The following is a 16,621-nucleotide window of genomic DNA, read 5'->3' as shown; positions in this document are numbered from 1 at the left end:
GAGGGATATTTACTGAGTAACCCACTGTCTTGTAGAGGGGGTCAAAATGACATTTCGATTTGGAGTCAAATTACAGGGGGGTAAAAATGACTTTAAAAAGATGGCTGCATCTTTATTTTATTTTTACACAGAGATCGGTAGGTCTATTTGTCAAATCTGTTGACTTTATCTATCTTTGTTGCATTATATGCCAACAGGGACAGTTCAAATGTTGGAAAAAAACACTTCTTGTTTTTTGCCCCAAGTTTGCATGCCTGTAACTCAGTAAGTATTAAAGATATCTTAATATCCTTTTTATATTCTGATTTTTAACAAACTTTTCTTTTGGTATCTTCATTTTAAATGCCCTCGATGGTTCAATTCCAGAGATATGGAGATCTTAATGTGGCTGCATGAGTAAATTGGTCAAGTGTGCACACTTTCACTGGCCAAAAACCAAGTGTGGGTCTCTTTACATGCATTTTTTTCTTTTAAAAAGGAATATCTGAACAACAAATAATATTGAAGCTAGAAATATATCTAGTAGTCATTTCGACCCGCCTCTACAAAATAGATGATTAATCAGTAAATATACATCCATGATATTTAATATTTTGGCTCTCATCACTATTTATGTTTGTCTTTCTTCAGAAATTTTATGAACAAAATCACAAATTTGAGCCGGGGAAGTTTCCAAAATGTGGTTGATTTGATATGGACAGCTGTGATTAGTGTCAGTCTGACTGTATTGTGCTATGGCGGCCAAAATGCGCTCTCTGACCGACCATATTAGTGACTCTATTAAAAGCTCAAAGTCGCTTATAGTAAGCATTCGTGGATACTTAGTTTTAACAGTTATATCAGTAAAGTTTTTTGCTTACAAAAGCATTTATTTCCCTAAGGCTGATGGAATCTCAAGTATTCACAATTGTTTGCACTTGTTTGCTTGTGGTGGCACAGACACACACACACACACTGTACATACAGCCAGCCCGTAGATGGACACACAACCCATTGGTTTCTAAATATAGATCTTGTCTGCTTCTGTCATCTAAAGAGCCAATCCTGCTGCAGTGGTGAGTAGGGGGAGGAATATTATATATGGAAGGCATGGACAATAAGGTCAATGGTCTCTCAAAGACAGCTCGGAAAATGGTGTTTAAGAAAGTTTAACAGGACTTTGTATCATTTGCAAGAAAAAAGATGTACAATGTTACACTACTGTTCAAAAGTTTGGAGTCAGTAAGCTTTTAGACATACTACTAATTATAAGTAACTTTAGTAAGAGTTAGTTGGCATGTAGTTGCAAAGTTACTTATAATTAGTCAACAACTCTCACTCTTATGACGTTCGTTGACATGTAGTTGCAAAGTTATAGTAAGTAAAATGTTTAAAGTGGACTACCGAAATAAAGCCTTAAAGGTTTGGTTTTGAAAGAAATTCATATTCTGCAAGGGCAATCAAAAGTGCCAGCTAAGACATTTATAATGTTACAAAAGATTTCTATTTCAAAGTTTTCAACATTGATAATAATCAGAAATATTTTCTGAGCATCAAATCATCATATTAGAATGATTTCTGAAGGATCATGTGACACTGAAGACTGGAGTAATGATGCTGAAAAATTCAGCTTTGCATCACAGAAATAAATACAAAATGTACAATACATAACAGTTATTTTGAAGTGTAATAATATTTCACAATATTACTGTTTTTATTGTGTTTTTGATCAAATAAACACAGCCTTGGTGAGCAGAATTAAAAAATCTTACAGATCCCAAACTCTTGAACAGTAAATCTGAGTGACAGCCGTTTTTATTTTAATAATTTAAATTCAATTTGGAAAAAAATCTGACAAAAGTTTGTATTGTGTCTATTTTTTTTTTTCTATTTGTTGCTTAGTTTAATACTGCATGTAAACCAAAGGAGGCATCTGGTGTGAAAATGCTGTTGTTAAAATGTTTGCAGCTGTTCGTTTGCTCTCAAACTAAGAGCCGCAACAAGAAAGTTGTCCTCACATTGTGGGTATTTAAAGCATACAGATCACATGTGCAATCGGACACTGGACATGCTTTTGGGAGGTTGAGAGAAAGAGAGAGAGAGACTGTAGTCAAAAAAGGAAGCTAAAGCCAAGCACATTCCCAACACAGCTGACTGAATGAGGAAATGACCGGGGAAGGTATGGTCTTGGATTAAGAACTGCCTGCTTTCTTCAAATGAAAGCCGTGGAAAGAGTGGAAGACCGAAACTAGGGGAATATAACATCCTTCCCCGTGTCTCTGAAGCTCACCTCGCTGTTGGAGCGTGTTTCTGTGACCCTGTGAGAGAGCGACCGCCACACCATGTGGGCACTGGTGACTGAGCTGCTTTTCAGCTTCGTGCTGTTGGCCTTCATGGTCATCAGCTGCCAGAACGTCTTGAATATCGCCAGCAGCTCTGTCCGATCGGTGCTGGCCTACATTCACACTCAGCTGGACCGTGAGCTGGGTGAGAATGAAGGTGTGTCTGATGAGGAGGAAAACGTCACCACTCGCGTCGTGCGCCGCAGAGTTATACTGAAGGTACTGACGATTGTTGTGGATATTTACTCTGGAATATTCCTTAAAGGATTAGTTCACTTCAAAAGGAAAATGTCCTGATAATTTACTCACCCCCATGCCATCCAAGATGTCCGTGTCTTTCTTTCTTCAGTGGAAAAGAAATTAGGTTTTTGGGGAAAACATTCTTCATATAACGGACTTCAATGTTGAAGATCCAAATCAGTTTCGAAGGGCTTCAGAGGGTCTGCCCGATCCCAGACGAGGAACAGGGTCAAACCATTGGTCATTTTCTAAAAATTAAAGAAAATGTATATACTTTTTAACCTAATTTGTTCATCTTGCGCTGCTCTGCAACGCGCCACGGATTGCGTAATCACGTCGGAAAGGTCACACTATAGGTAGGCGGAAGTACCGTTCCAGTGTTTACAAAGCGCTTGTGCAAAAACTAATACAAACACATTTTTGGTAAAGGCCGTTCTCTTGGGGCATTACTTCCACCTACATCTAGCATAACGTTTCCGACCGATTACGCAATCCATTTATATACTTTTTAACCTAAATTGCTCATCTTGCGCTGCTCTGCGACGCGCCATGGATTGCGCAATCACGTCCGAAGAACCGCCCCCGTGTTTTCAAAGCGCTTGTACAAAGACTAATACAAACGTCCTTTAGCAAAAAAAAGATTAAACAACGATGTCGGACGATTTTGAAGTTGGAGATGGAATGTGTTTTGGTAAAGGGTGGTTGTATTAGTCTTCGCTCGTTCTCTTGGGGCGGTACTTCCGCCTACGTCTAGCGTGACCTTTCCGACGCGATTACGCAACCCGTGGTGTGTCGCAGAGCAGCGCAAGATAAGCAATTTAGGTTTTAAAGTATATAAATGTTAATTTTTTCTGGAAAATGGCTGATGGTTTGGCTAGATAAGACCCTATTCCTCGTCTGCGATCGTGCAGAGCCTCTGAAGCCCTTCCTTTGAAACTGCCTTGATATGGACCTTCGACCCGTTGTTTACCATTGAAGTCCATTGTGTGAAGAAAAATCCTGGAATCTTTTCCTCAAAAACGTAATTTCTTTTTGACTGAAGAAAGAAAGACACGAACATCTTGGATGAGACGGGGGTGAGTAAATTATCAGGACATTTTCATTTTAAAATGAACTAATCCTTTAAAGACGCTACCCTAAAAAAAGAGGCTTCAGCAATGTGCAAGCTTGCAAATCTAAGGGATTACAATGATACTCGGGTGCTTGGTTTCAGGTTCCTTTGACCTCGTTTGAGTATACTCCTGCAAACAAGCATGAAATGCCAGTGGGAACTAGTGCAGTGCACAAAGAACTGATCCAGTGTAGTTACAAGTATGAGATACTTTAGAAGACTAAAAGAGCTCTGTAGTCTAGTCATTGACACGTGTTGAATTCCTACATTTTTCAGACATCTTGCCTCTTGTCATATTGGTGTGGGTTGGTTTTATGCGGTATATAGCCAACTTTTCCTTTCTGCTGAACTCCTGAATGAGACTCTGGGAGTTTTAAGGGGTCATGGCAGGCTTTTTTTCGAGGTTCACGTAGGGCGAGTTGCAGAAGTATTTGTACTTTCTACTCAAATGGTTATGGTTCCTGAGCCTCTATATCCTATTAATGTGTGCTTCGAGAGGAGCTCAAGATCTCCCGGATTGCAGTCGAATATGTTGAATATGTTTATTACAGAGTAGAATTATAGCAGCACCTTTAACCTTAAAGGGGTCATGAACTGGCTTTTTTTTTTAAATGTACTGTTGTCTGAGGTCAACTTATGACGTTTGTGTGGTTTTTACATTCAAAAACATCATAATGAATAAGTCATAGGCTATTTTCTGACCTAGTTTTGAGGCTCTCTGAAGAAACGCTCAGTTTTGATGGGCTTGCCGCACTAAAGACTTGGAAATAAACGCCAACGGCTAGGATTGGATAAGATTTGCATATTTAATGAGCTTCAGCTCCCCTCAGTACACTCTAAAAAAAAAGGCTCGTAATCATAGGGGAACCTTTTTTAGTGCTATATAGCACCAATTTTGGTGCTTCAGTGGTTCTTCAGCGGTTCTTCAGAGGTGCTATATAGCACCTTAGTCAAAGAACCGGTGAAGAACCTCTGAAGAACCGCTGAAGAACCTCTGAAGAACCGCTGAAGAACCACTGAAGCACCAAAATTGGTGCTATATAGCACTAAAAAAGGTTCCCCTATGATTACGAGCCAAGAACCAATTTTGGTGCAATATAGAACCTTTTTTTTTTTAGAGTGTACATGTGGGAATTGTTTTGAAAGCGTCTGGAGAAACTCTCACAGGGCTCGCAAAATGTCTTTATCAAACAAACACAATGATTCATCTCTCATCCACCCGCGATTGATTGGAATGTTATTTTTTTTATTACTTGGCCAACCCGATCGGTGAATAGATCCGCGAACCGTACACACATACGCACACGCAAAAGAACGGAATGTTATTTCACTATTTAAGATAGCCCGTTGGCAGGCCGGGCTTACGTTTTGGTAGCCCATCTGAAAAACACATAGTCCTGGAACGTTGGGCTTTGCGAGCCCTGGCCCATAACGTTACAAGTCCGAGTCTGATCACGAATGAACCAATAACACCTCAAATAAAGGATTCTTCAGCCTTTGACTGTGTGCTAAGGTATGTTCATTAGACACATAATCAATACGATCTGAAACAATGCAATACTATCACCTATAAAAACATGTTTTACTCACATAAGTGTGTTGCGCCGTTCCTGACGGATCCAATATAGAAGGCACAGCATTGTTTTAATCTCAATATGTCTGCACAACCAGTCTCAACCTGTGTCTTGTTTACAATCGATTCCGCTGTGAAATGAAGCGAACAAACGCGCAATGTCTTACACACTTGAGCTGGAACCGGCATGTTTATTGCTTGGTAGTGCGACCCGTTTAGCTCCACGATTTGGTGGGCTTGAGGCGGGATATCAGCATACGATGACATCAAGGGTCGACATTTTCTGAGATTGAGCATTTTCTGGGCCTCAATATAAGCTTTTCGTTGACTAACAAGGAAGTTTTCAGCTCCGAAACGTACAGGAAAGGCTCAAAGGAAAGTTGATATCTCAATTCATCACCCTTTTAAGTGGTGAAGATCATCCTCCAATCAGAGAGAGGCAGAGTGTGACTCTCTTCAGTGCCTCTCTGCACAGGAATATTGAAATAGAAAAGTGATGCACTGCTAATTGGGATGGCCAGTGCTATAAATCATTTTGACCGTATTTTTTTTTTTGTTGTGAAAAACTATACACAGGACAATTTCAAGCAACTCATTTCAAAGAGCGAGTGAAGCGTCCAATGGAGCATGGCCCCATTTTAAGTTGCTTTTGTCATATCTCACCCAGGGTGATGAGGCAGAGGATCTTCCAGGAGAGCAAGTGAGCGAGGAGCAATTTACAGATGAGCATGGCAACATCGTCACCAAAAAGGTCAGCAGTCTCATCCTGCTTTATTCCTGCAGCACATTCATTCACCTCTCATTGGCATGTCAAATCCATCTCAGTAATCATTTTGATTATCTTTGCAAATTGAAATGATTCAGTGTTCAAGGTTGGGTTTGTTGCTCTGTTCCAAAACCCAATGAGCTGTCCACGTAGACAGCATTTCAATGCAACCATGTGGCTGTTGTGTCAAAATGTTGCCGACCTCATTTAGACCAAATTCTCGCGTATTCTTCTCGGAGTAGACAATCCCAGAATACATTCTGACAAATGTAAAAATGAAAGAGCTCCATCCAAAATGGTGTAGAGTGAAAAGTTACCTAGAATGGAAACAAAAATTAATATGCATTTATAACTACTTTATGTTTGGCATCACATTTCAGAAAACTAGATTGTTAAACTAGTGTTTCTAATACAATTACATTTTTATAAATTTGACATCTTTTTCTCTTCTGATCAGTCAATCTCTCTATTTGTTTTTTCTCTTTGGGAACGTCATAGAAATTCTATTGTTGACTTATTTTTTTGCACACAAAAAAAATAGTGCAAAAATTAGTAACACTTTATTTTACAGTGTCATTGTTACATATGTTACATGCAGTTACTATAGTAATAACAGTAAATTATGCATAATTACATGCAACTAACCCTATAGTAAGTACATGTAGTTACTTAATATTACTTCATATAAATGTATAATTACAGTGTAACAAAGACACCTTAACCCCTTGCCTTTCACCCCCCATTTTGTCAAGTGGGGCATTTTGACATACCCATAATAAAAAGGCTGCTGCTCACAAGTTATTCTGAATAGACACATGACCAATATATTTCTATAAAGTCAACACTTGAGAGTTTACAGCTGAATACTCCAAATTACTCAGGCAGTTTTTAATATGGATATATATAGGCTCAAACTTAAAAACAAAAAATAAAAATATTAAGAATATTTTTTTATGTATAAAAATATTATGTGAATGTAGTATAAAAACTTATAACCACAACTAAACTGAAGCCACAAGTGTGGTAATGCTTTATTTAAAATCTGAGACTGTTATGTGTGATATGTCATAAGTCCAAAACTATGAATTTTATGAAACATTTTCTAACACCATGTCAGGTTTTTTTTTTTTTTAGAGAGAAAATGCTATCAAAATATGTTGTTGGCCAAACACCCATTTGCAGTCTTTTGTCTAATGTCTGGCGAGGAGAACAGCTCAATTAATGCTACAATGACCTCAATCGACGATCATTTACACCTTTGAGTGTATGAGACTTAATCCTCATTATACTATATGTTTTATTATAGCCTCATTAAAAGCCATTATATCCTTTATACTAGCAAGAATCGTCCATTTAACAGCACGTTACAGTAATCCACATATTATCTGAAGTCTTTCTAAATAAATAAATAAAACGCATCCTTGGAACCGTATGTGAATTATTGTAACAAAATAGACATACTATGTAGACTTCCACTTCTGAGAACCCCGGAAAAGTGAAAAGGGTTCATATGCTTATATTTAATTAAATATTAAACTTTATAAATAAATAAATAAATGTTAAATTGATTCATTTACCTAATGATTGTGTGTACTATGTATTTGTTATGCTTATTAGTCTACACTCAAAAAAATATGTAGGTTTAAATTTAAGATTTATGCATTTAAATGACAGTTTTAAATAAAAAAATATTAAATTCATAAATTCATAGTCATACATAAATGAAACAAGAAACAGGTCAAATTTCGAGGCTCAAAAATAGAACGGCAGCGTTTAATATGAATATTTGCATCTATTTGATTTTATTTGTATAATAATATTTTCTAAATGCATTTATTCAAATTGCTTAAATCCTGTATAAACATTTATTTACATTTAGTTACATTTATTCTGTTACAAACTATGAACAAGGTTAAAATACGGCTAGCTTTATAACAAAAAATATTCCATTCATTGAGATTGAAACAAATTGGGTTTATATAAAAATATATAAATCTGGTGATTGTGTATTTAAAACACATTCAGTTTATTAGTAATATTTCTGATTGTACTTTATTTTAAGGTGTCGTTATTACAATGTAATTATATATTTAAGTACTGCGTAATATTAATTAACAACATGTACTTACTATAGGGTTAGATACTATAGAATGATAAGGGGTTTGGTTGAGGTATAGTTGCGTGTAATTATGCATAATTTACCGTTATTACTATGATAAGTACATGTAACGTGAAATAAAGTGTTACCATGTTTCATTCATGTATGACTGACGGATATGCATCACGTTAACTTTATTAGTTTATGTAAACCATGTCATCCAAATGAATGGCAATTTTATTTGCAATTCAAATGTATAAATCTTAAATCTAGGCCTAAATATTTTTTTAAATGTATTGTGTTGTTAGCTTAGCAACATGCACCTCAAATTCTTTGGAGTTTACCTTAATTGTAAGGTTATTTGACTCTTTTGTACCAGTTATGCACTGTCTAGGTAAAGTGTTTCAAATCTGCCACATGTGAGTCTTCAGTTCAGGAAGGATGCCGTCTGTGTAGGCGGTTCACTACATTTTGGAACAGTTCTTAAAGTCAGCATGAAGTAAAAATGTAATTGGCGGCAAACAAAGAAACGTACCATCATGCCGAGATGTCGACCATCCACTCTAAATGGTTTGCAATATTTAACGCTGACTTTAAGTGCAACTTTAAAGTATACTTTTCCTTTAAAAGTCATTACTTTTGCACGTTTCTTACATTGTTTCTCATCTCTCACCCTGACTATCTGTTTTCATTTCTTCTTCTTATCCACCGACTCTCACTGATCTCATCCATCCGTGCACGTGGCTGGCGTAGATTGTGAGGAAGGTGGTCCGGAGAGGAAAAGGGGAGGAAGGGGTTCAGGAGCTCATCATAGAAGGGCTGCCGCAGGATATCAATGAGCCAGACGTTGATGGAGAACAGTACATGAGCTATGCCGTCCTGGGCCGGGACAGCAAGGTGGGCTTTTGAGTTAGCAGGGCTGGTTACACTTTATATTAAGTGTCTTTAACTACTAGGTACTAATATTTAAATAAAGCATTTGAAACTATGCACTTATTGTGTACATATATGTCTTATAGGGATGTGTGAGACTAGTCGAAAATGCAATACTGCTGCTGCTAATTGACTTGGAAATCGTTATAATAGTCATTTACATTTTCCGTTTTCTTCTACACTCACCTAAAGGATTATTAGGAACACCTGTTCAATTTCTCATTAATGCAATTATCTAATCAAACAATCACATGGCAGTTGCTTCAATGCATTTAGGGGTGTGGTCCTGGTCAAGACAATCTCCTGAACTCCAAACTGAATGTCAGAATGGGAAAGAAAGGTGATTTAAGCAATTTTGAGCGTGGCATGGTTGTTGGTGCCAGACGGGCCGGTCTGAGTATTTCACAATCTGCTCAGTTACTGGGATTTTCACACACAACCATTTCTAGGGTTTACAAAGAATGGTGTGAAAAGGGAAAAACATCCAGTATGCGGCAGTCCTGTGGGCGAAAATGCCTTGTTGATGCTAGAGGTCAGAGGAGAATGGGCCGACTGATTCAAGATGATAGAAGAGCAACTTTGACTGAAATAACCAATCGTTACAACCGAGGTATGCAGCAAAGCATTTGTGAAGCCACAACACGCACAACCTTGAGGCGGATGGGCTACAACAGCAGAAGACCCCACCACTCATCTCCACTACAAATAGGAAAAAGAGGCTACAATTTGCACAAGCTCACCAAAATTGGACAGTTGAAGACTGGAAAAATGTTGCCTGGTCTGATGAGTCTCGATTTCTGTTGAGACGTTCAGATGGTAGAGTCAGAATTTGGCGTAAACAGAATGAGAACATGGATCCATCATGCCTTGTTACCACTGTGCAGGCTGGTGGTGGTGGTGTAATGGTGTGGGGGATGTTTTCTTGGCACACTTTAGGCCCCTTAGTGCCAATTGGGCATCGTTTAAATGCCACGGCCTACCTGAGCATTGTTTCTGACCATGTCCATCCCTTTATGACCACCATGTACCCATCCTCTGATGGCTACTTCCAGCAGGATAATGCACCATGTCACAAAGCTCTAATCATTTCAAATTGGTTTCTTGAACATGACAATGAGTTCACTGTACTAAAATGGCCCCCACAGTCACCAGATCTCAACCCAATAGAGCATCTTTGGGATGTGGTGGAACAGGAGCTTCGTGCCCTGGATGTGCATCCCACAAATCTCCATCAACTGCAAGATGCTATCCTATCAATATGGGCCAACATTTCTAAAGAATGCTTTCAGCACCTTGTTGAATCAATGCCACGTAGAATTAAGGCAGTTCTGAAGGCGAAAGGGGGTCAAACACAGTATTAGTATGGTGTTCCTAATAATCCTTTAGGTTAGTGTATGTCATACTAGTATATAACAATGAAGCTTGCTTATAGGCTAACCTTAACCATAACCCTATAGTAAGTACATGTAGTTCATTATTACTTGGTACTTAAATGTATATTACACCGTAACATAGACAACATATTTTAGTAGCTACATTGCACTTACGCAAGTAAGTACTGAGTAATATAAAGTATGTACTTACTATAGAGTTAGGGTTACATGTAATCATGCATACTTTACTGTTATTGCTATAGTAAGTGCATGTAGTAACGTGTAAGTATGTCACCTTAAAATAAAGTGTTACAGAATAATTGTATTTCACGATAACGATATATATCACAATAACGTTTTTATGATATAAAAATTTAATTGAAATTCCCTAAATCTAATCACCAATTTCAAAATCACAAAAAATAAAAATAAATTAATAACTCAAGCTCACTGAAGAAGTAAATAGTCAGTGATAAAATGGGAACAGAGAAAATAATTGCAAGCACTAGAAAGCAAAACTACAATAGAAGAAAACAGGTTTGTTAGGCTGCTGTCACTTTAAGAGCGAATGCACTGATCTGATATACTGATACACATGCGTTTTCTTTCTCAACCGTTTATGTTCACTTTTGACACAAATTACTGTGTTTATGAGGAAACTCACAAAGACGGGCATTTTGGCATATAATGCCGAGTTCACACTGCCTGATTTTGACTCGAGGTTTTGCGAAATCACAGACAAATGCCCAAAATCATATAGGCAAAAATCCTGTTGTGTGAAATGTGTTCTGACTGAAAATGACATCGGTGATGACCGACAGCCAATGAGAGCGCAAGATACAGGGCAGCGAGAGGTTCAGGGAGGAGTTATAGACTAGAAAATCAGTATTTTAATAGATATATTTACAATTCTATCAAACAGAAACAAAGCACAAACATTTTCTTGACCAGCCGCAACAGCAGCACAGGTGCAAAATGATTTATTTACCTCAAACTCTCTTTCCAGAACACAATCCCCTGTGTCTCCCAAACCATTTCCTCCTCCATAATCTTTTTGTCTTTTTCTCCTTTTCGCTGCAAATCAACGCACAGACAATTTTGATCACAAGCTTTCTGCAGTCTATAATTTTTAATACCAATTCCAGTCTCGCGCGAGAACTCCGGTCTTCTTGTCACTTCTTGCGTGTGTTTGGTTGTGAAACGTAGTTTGAAATAACTTGTTTTTAAACCGCAAGGCTTAAAAACGCATTCCAACAATAAGCTTTAAAAACGGCCCAGAACGGCAAGGTCGCGAGAGCGTGATAGAGATCTCTACTTTTCTTTTGTACAATAAAACTATGTCTATCACTAGCAAAGCTTAATGACTATCCTAGGAAATGCTAATCATGCTAACAACATGCTAATTCATGCTAGCAACATGCTATCAATGTTTTAAAACATGCAAGCAACATGCTAAATCATGTTAGAAACACGTTAATCAAGTTAACAGAATGCTAACTATGTGCTAAATCATGTTAGCAGAATGCGAATCAGGCTAGAAGTATGCTAGCAATCTGTCAAATACATCTTGCTAGAAACAGGCTAGTAATGTGTTAATTCATGCTAGCAAAATGCTAAAACATGCTAGAAATTTGCAAAATAATGGTGACATGCTAAATCATGCTAGCGACATGCTAAATCATGCTAAAACATGCTAGTGACATGCTAAATCATGCTAGCAATGTTAATTCATTCTAGCATTGTGTTAAAACATGGTAACAAATGCTAATTCATGCTGGCAGTGTGCTAATTCATAATTCAGTGTTAAAACATGCGAGCAAAATGTTAAATCATGTTAGAAACATGTTTATCATCTTAACAACAAATGCTAGCAACATGTTAAATCATGTTAACAAAAAATGCTAATCAAGCTAACAGTATGCTAGCAATGTGCTAAATAATGCTAGCAATGTGCTAAATACATCATGCTAGAAACAGGCTAGTAATGTGTTAATTCATGCTAGCAAAACGTTAAAACATGTTAGAAATTTGCTAATTAATGTTAAAATGCTAAAACATGCTAGCAAAATGCTAAATAATGTAAAAAATGCTAGTGACATGCTAAATCATGCAAGCAACATGTTAATTTATGCTAACAACAGTGTGCTAAATAATGCTAATAACATTAATTCATTCTAGCAATGTGTTAAAACATAGTAACAACATATGCTAGCAGTGTGCTAATTCATGCTAGCAACATGTTAGCAATGTGTTAAAACATGCAAGAAAAATTTTAAAACATGCAAGAAAAATTTTAAATCATGTTTGAAACATGTTTATCATCTTAGCAACACGTTAAATCATGTTAGCAAAATGCTAATCAAGCTAACAGTATGCTAGCAATGTGCTTAATACATCATGCTAGAAACTGGCTAGTAATGTGTTAATTCATGCTAGCAAAATGCTAATACATGCTAGAAATGTGCAAATATATGTTAACATGGTAAAGCATGTTAGAAACATGATAAATAATGTTAAAACATGCTAGTGAAATGCTAAATCATGCAAGCAACATGTTAATTAATGCTAACAAAATGCTAAATCATGCTACTAATGTTAATTAATTCTAGCATTGTGTTAAAACATGGTAACAACATGCTAATTAATTCTAGCAGTGTGCTAATTCATGCTAGCAAAATGCAAGCAATGGGTTAAAACATGCGAGCAATATGTTAAATCATGTTAGCAAAATGCTAATAAAGCTAACAGTATGCTAGCAATGCTAGATCATGCTAGAAACAGGCTAGTAATGTGTTAATTCTTGCTAGCAAAAAAATGCTAAAACATGCTAGAAAATTAAAATTGTATGCTAAAATGCTAAAACATGCTAGCAAAATGTTAAATAATGATAAAACATGCTATTGACATGTTAAATCATGCAAGCAACATGTTAATTTATGCCAACAACATGCTAATTCATGCTAGCAGAGTCCTAATTCATGTGAGCAACATGCTAATTAATGTTAACAGTGTGTTAGAACAACCTTACCCGTATCCCACCTCAAAAGCAGCACAAGTGTTTTGCAATACATCATCAACACAATAAGTGCATTTCACCTAACAATGAATTGTTTCATGTAAGAACATAGTAGTTAAAGACAATTAATATAAAGTGTGACCGCTGGGCTTGTTGCACCAGGACTGACGGGATGTGGTTTGAAGAGGAATATGCAAAGTGCTAGATGCTCGAATACAGCGAAGGCTCAGTAGACCAGGAAATAATACATAAATACATACTTTTTTCTTGCATTATAGATCTTATAGAAGATGCAGCCTATACATGTGATCCACATAAGCCTGAAGATTATAATGAGCGCCATAAATCATTTAAAGGTGCAGAAATTAAACGCATCTCAAGAATTCACCAGGTCGTTGAGGAAAAGGGCTTTTGTGTGGAAGAAATTGAGAGTGAACATGTTGTGGAAAGTGTCAGAGGACAATATATGCTCTGGATAATGTGAGAAACTTGTAAGCCTGTAGATACACTTTTGAAACTTTATTAAAATGGTCCTCAATATTAGACGTGTTCGACTTCATAACAACTGTCCTTCATATTATTGATGGCTTTAGGTAACACTGGTCAGAATTAAACTGGTAATCATATCATTGGAGTTTAATGTTTAATGTCTCCCCATTGTTTCATTGTACTTTCTCTTGGGCACTTTTGTCATTTCCTGATTTTCTTTGCGTTCAAAAAGAGGAATCAGTAAGAACCAGAATGTGGTGGTGATTTTGGAGGGCTAATGTGGTGTCATGGTCACATTAGCTAATATTTACTATTAACTACATTTGAAGTAGTAGTTAAGTTTAGGTATTGGGTTATTAAGGGGTGTAGAATATGGTCATGCAGAATAAGGCATTAATGTGTGCTTTATAAGTGCTAATAAACAGCCAATATCCTAGTAATATGCATGATAATAAGCAGCTAGTTATTAGCGAGAATTGCTCCCTAAACTAAAGTGTTATTAGTCTCATTTACAAGACTGAATATAATTATATTCAGCCATTCGACTCTACTCAGCCTACTATTTCTTCAGTATGTACTGTGCACATAATGCAAACTATCTGTATGCATGGAATACACAACTATTACATCTGCCAAAATATGCAGAAGAGCACACTGGGCAAAATGAGCTTCCATTGCCAGTGTTATAAATTAATTAGGAGCTACATCTTTTTCTTGACTCGTTATGTAATCGTTTTGGTTGCACATTATTTTACAGTACGTGCACTTTCCATGTACTGAGTACACAAGTATTGAGTGGTGTAACTACACTCTAAAAAATGCTGGGTTAAAAGCAACCCAAGTTGGGTTGAAAATGGACAAAACCCAGCGATTTGGTTGTTTTAACCCGGTGAAAGGGTTGTTTTAACCCAGCGATTTGGTTGTTTTAACCCGGTGAAAGGGTTGATTTAACCCAGCGATTGGGTTGTTTTATCCCAGTGACTGGGCTGTTTTAACCCAGCGATTGGGCTGTTTTAACCCAGCAATTGGGTTGTTTTAAGCAAACATTTAACCCAACCGCTGGGTTAAAACAACCCAATTGCTGGGTTAGTCCATTTTCAACCCAACTTGGGTTATTCTTAACCCAGCGTTTTTTTTAGAGTGCAGCGATTGGGCTGTTTTAACCCAGTGATTGGGATGTTTTATTCCAGTGATTGAGTTGTTTTATCCCAGCGATTGGGCTGTTTTAACCCAGCGATTGGGTTGTTTTATCCCAGCAAATGGGTTGTTTTAACCCAGCGGTTGCGTTAAATGTTTGCTTAAAACAACCCAATCACTGGGTTAAAACAACCCATTCACTGGGTTAAAACAACCCAATTGCTGGGTTAAAACAACCCAGTCACTGGGTTAAAACAACCGATTCACTGGGATAAAACAACCCAATTGCTGGGTTAAAACAACCAAATCGCAGCGTTAAAACAATCCAATTGCTGGGTTAAAACAATCCATTCACTGGGTTAGAACAACCCAATCGATGGGTTAAAAGAACCCATTCACTGGGTTAAAACAACCCATTCACTGGGTTAGAACAACCCAATCGCTGGGTTAAAACAACCCATTCACTGGGTTAAAACAACCGAATCGCTGGGTTAAAACACTCCATTCTCTGGGGGTTAGAACAACCCAATCACTGGGTTAAAACAGCCCATTCACTGGGTTAAAACAACCCAATTGCTGTGTTTGTCCATTTTCAATCCAACTTGTGTTGTTTTTAACCCAGCATTTTTTTGCGATAGTGTACATGGGTTAAGTTAAGGTTTAGCGGAAGGTTCAGGGTTAGTAACTAGTTAGCGTCATTACTCCAATAAGTACATAGTATGTTCATGCGAAAAAGGACTGTAAAATAAAGTGCTACGTTTTACACAAAAGTAAGATTATTTTTATTTACATTTAATTTATGTAAATAAATTTGCAATAAGTCTAAATAGTAGTTATATGCTGTTAATACTCATAAATAGTGGCAGATACTATTTGCACCTCAGTGTTGTTGTACATTAAATGATATACAATAATAACAAAGATTAATATATTTATTAAAATTATTAGATGGATGCCGCGTAATTGAGAAAATAAAGCCCTCCCTACACCTAACCCTAACGATAAACACTTTATTTCCACTTTTCGATTATTTTCTTCATTTTTATTGAAAATAAATCCCTTTCCGATCCGATATGTGATGGGGATAAGAGAGTAGAGCGAGTTGGGCAAAAGGCGGGACTCTGCCACGCGTCTTACCACTATTGCTACTGTGCATCCATAATTTCATCCAGACGTCAGTGGGCGGAGTTAGTGTAAATAGCCTCTGCCAACATATTTGCACTTAGTGTAAATAGACACTCTGTTTAAGGCATTATATTCATTCATATTTTTATTTAATTTGAATTTATTTCCAAGAACATAACTGGATATCACTCACTATAAGGCAGAAGTGAATTTCGGTAGCACTTTATTTTACAGTCCTGTTTCGCATATACATACCATCTACTTATTATAGTAATAACTACACTGTAAAAAAATGTTGTTGGTTTAACTTAAAAAAGTTAGTAATCTGGTTGCCTTAAAATTTTGAGTTCATTGAAATTAAACATTTGATACAATGAAGGAAATTGGTGTAATAAATAGAAACTCAAAATTTTACTGTATCTGAACCACATAATAAATA

General features: G+C 36.9%; 1 protein-coding gene across 9 annotated transcripts in view; it reads left to right on the top strand.

Moving 5' to 3' along the window:
• The window catches only part of ank1a (ankyrin 1, erythrocytic a), a 137,861-nt gene that overhangs the window by 106,363 nt on the left and 14,877 nt on the right, over positions 1-16,621 (top strand). For 8 of the 9 annotated variants that reach the window (XM_079815463.1, XM_079815459.1, XM_079815462.1 and 5 more), the window contains 2 exons: positions 5,913-5,996; positions 8,863-9,006. In XM_079815463.1, the coding sequence (XP_079671589.1) occupies positions 5,913-5,996; positions 8,863-9,006 (228 nt within the window). Of the gene's footprint in view, positions 1-5,912; positions 5,997-8,862; positions 9,007-13,709; positions 14,647-16,621 lie in introns of those variants that run through there. The other variant, XM_079815461.1, reaches the window with a different exon arrangement.

Source organism: Gobio gobio (assembly GCF_949357685.1).
Source record: "Gobio gobio genome assembly, chromosome: 4".
NCBI classification, from domain to species: Eukaryota; Metazoa; Chordata; class Actinopteri; order Cypriniformes; family Gobionidae; genus Gobio; species Gobio gobio.
This window is presented reverse-complemented; position numbering and strand designations above follow the sequence as displayed.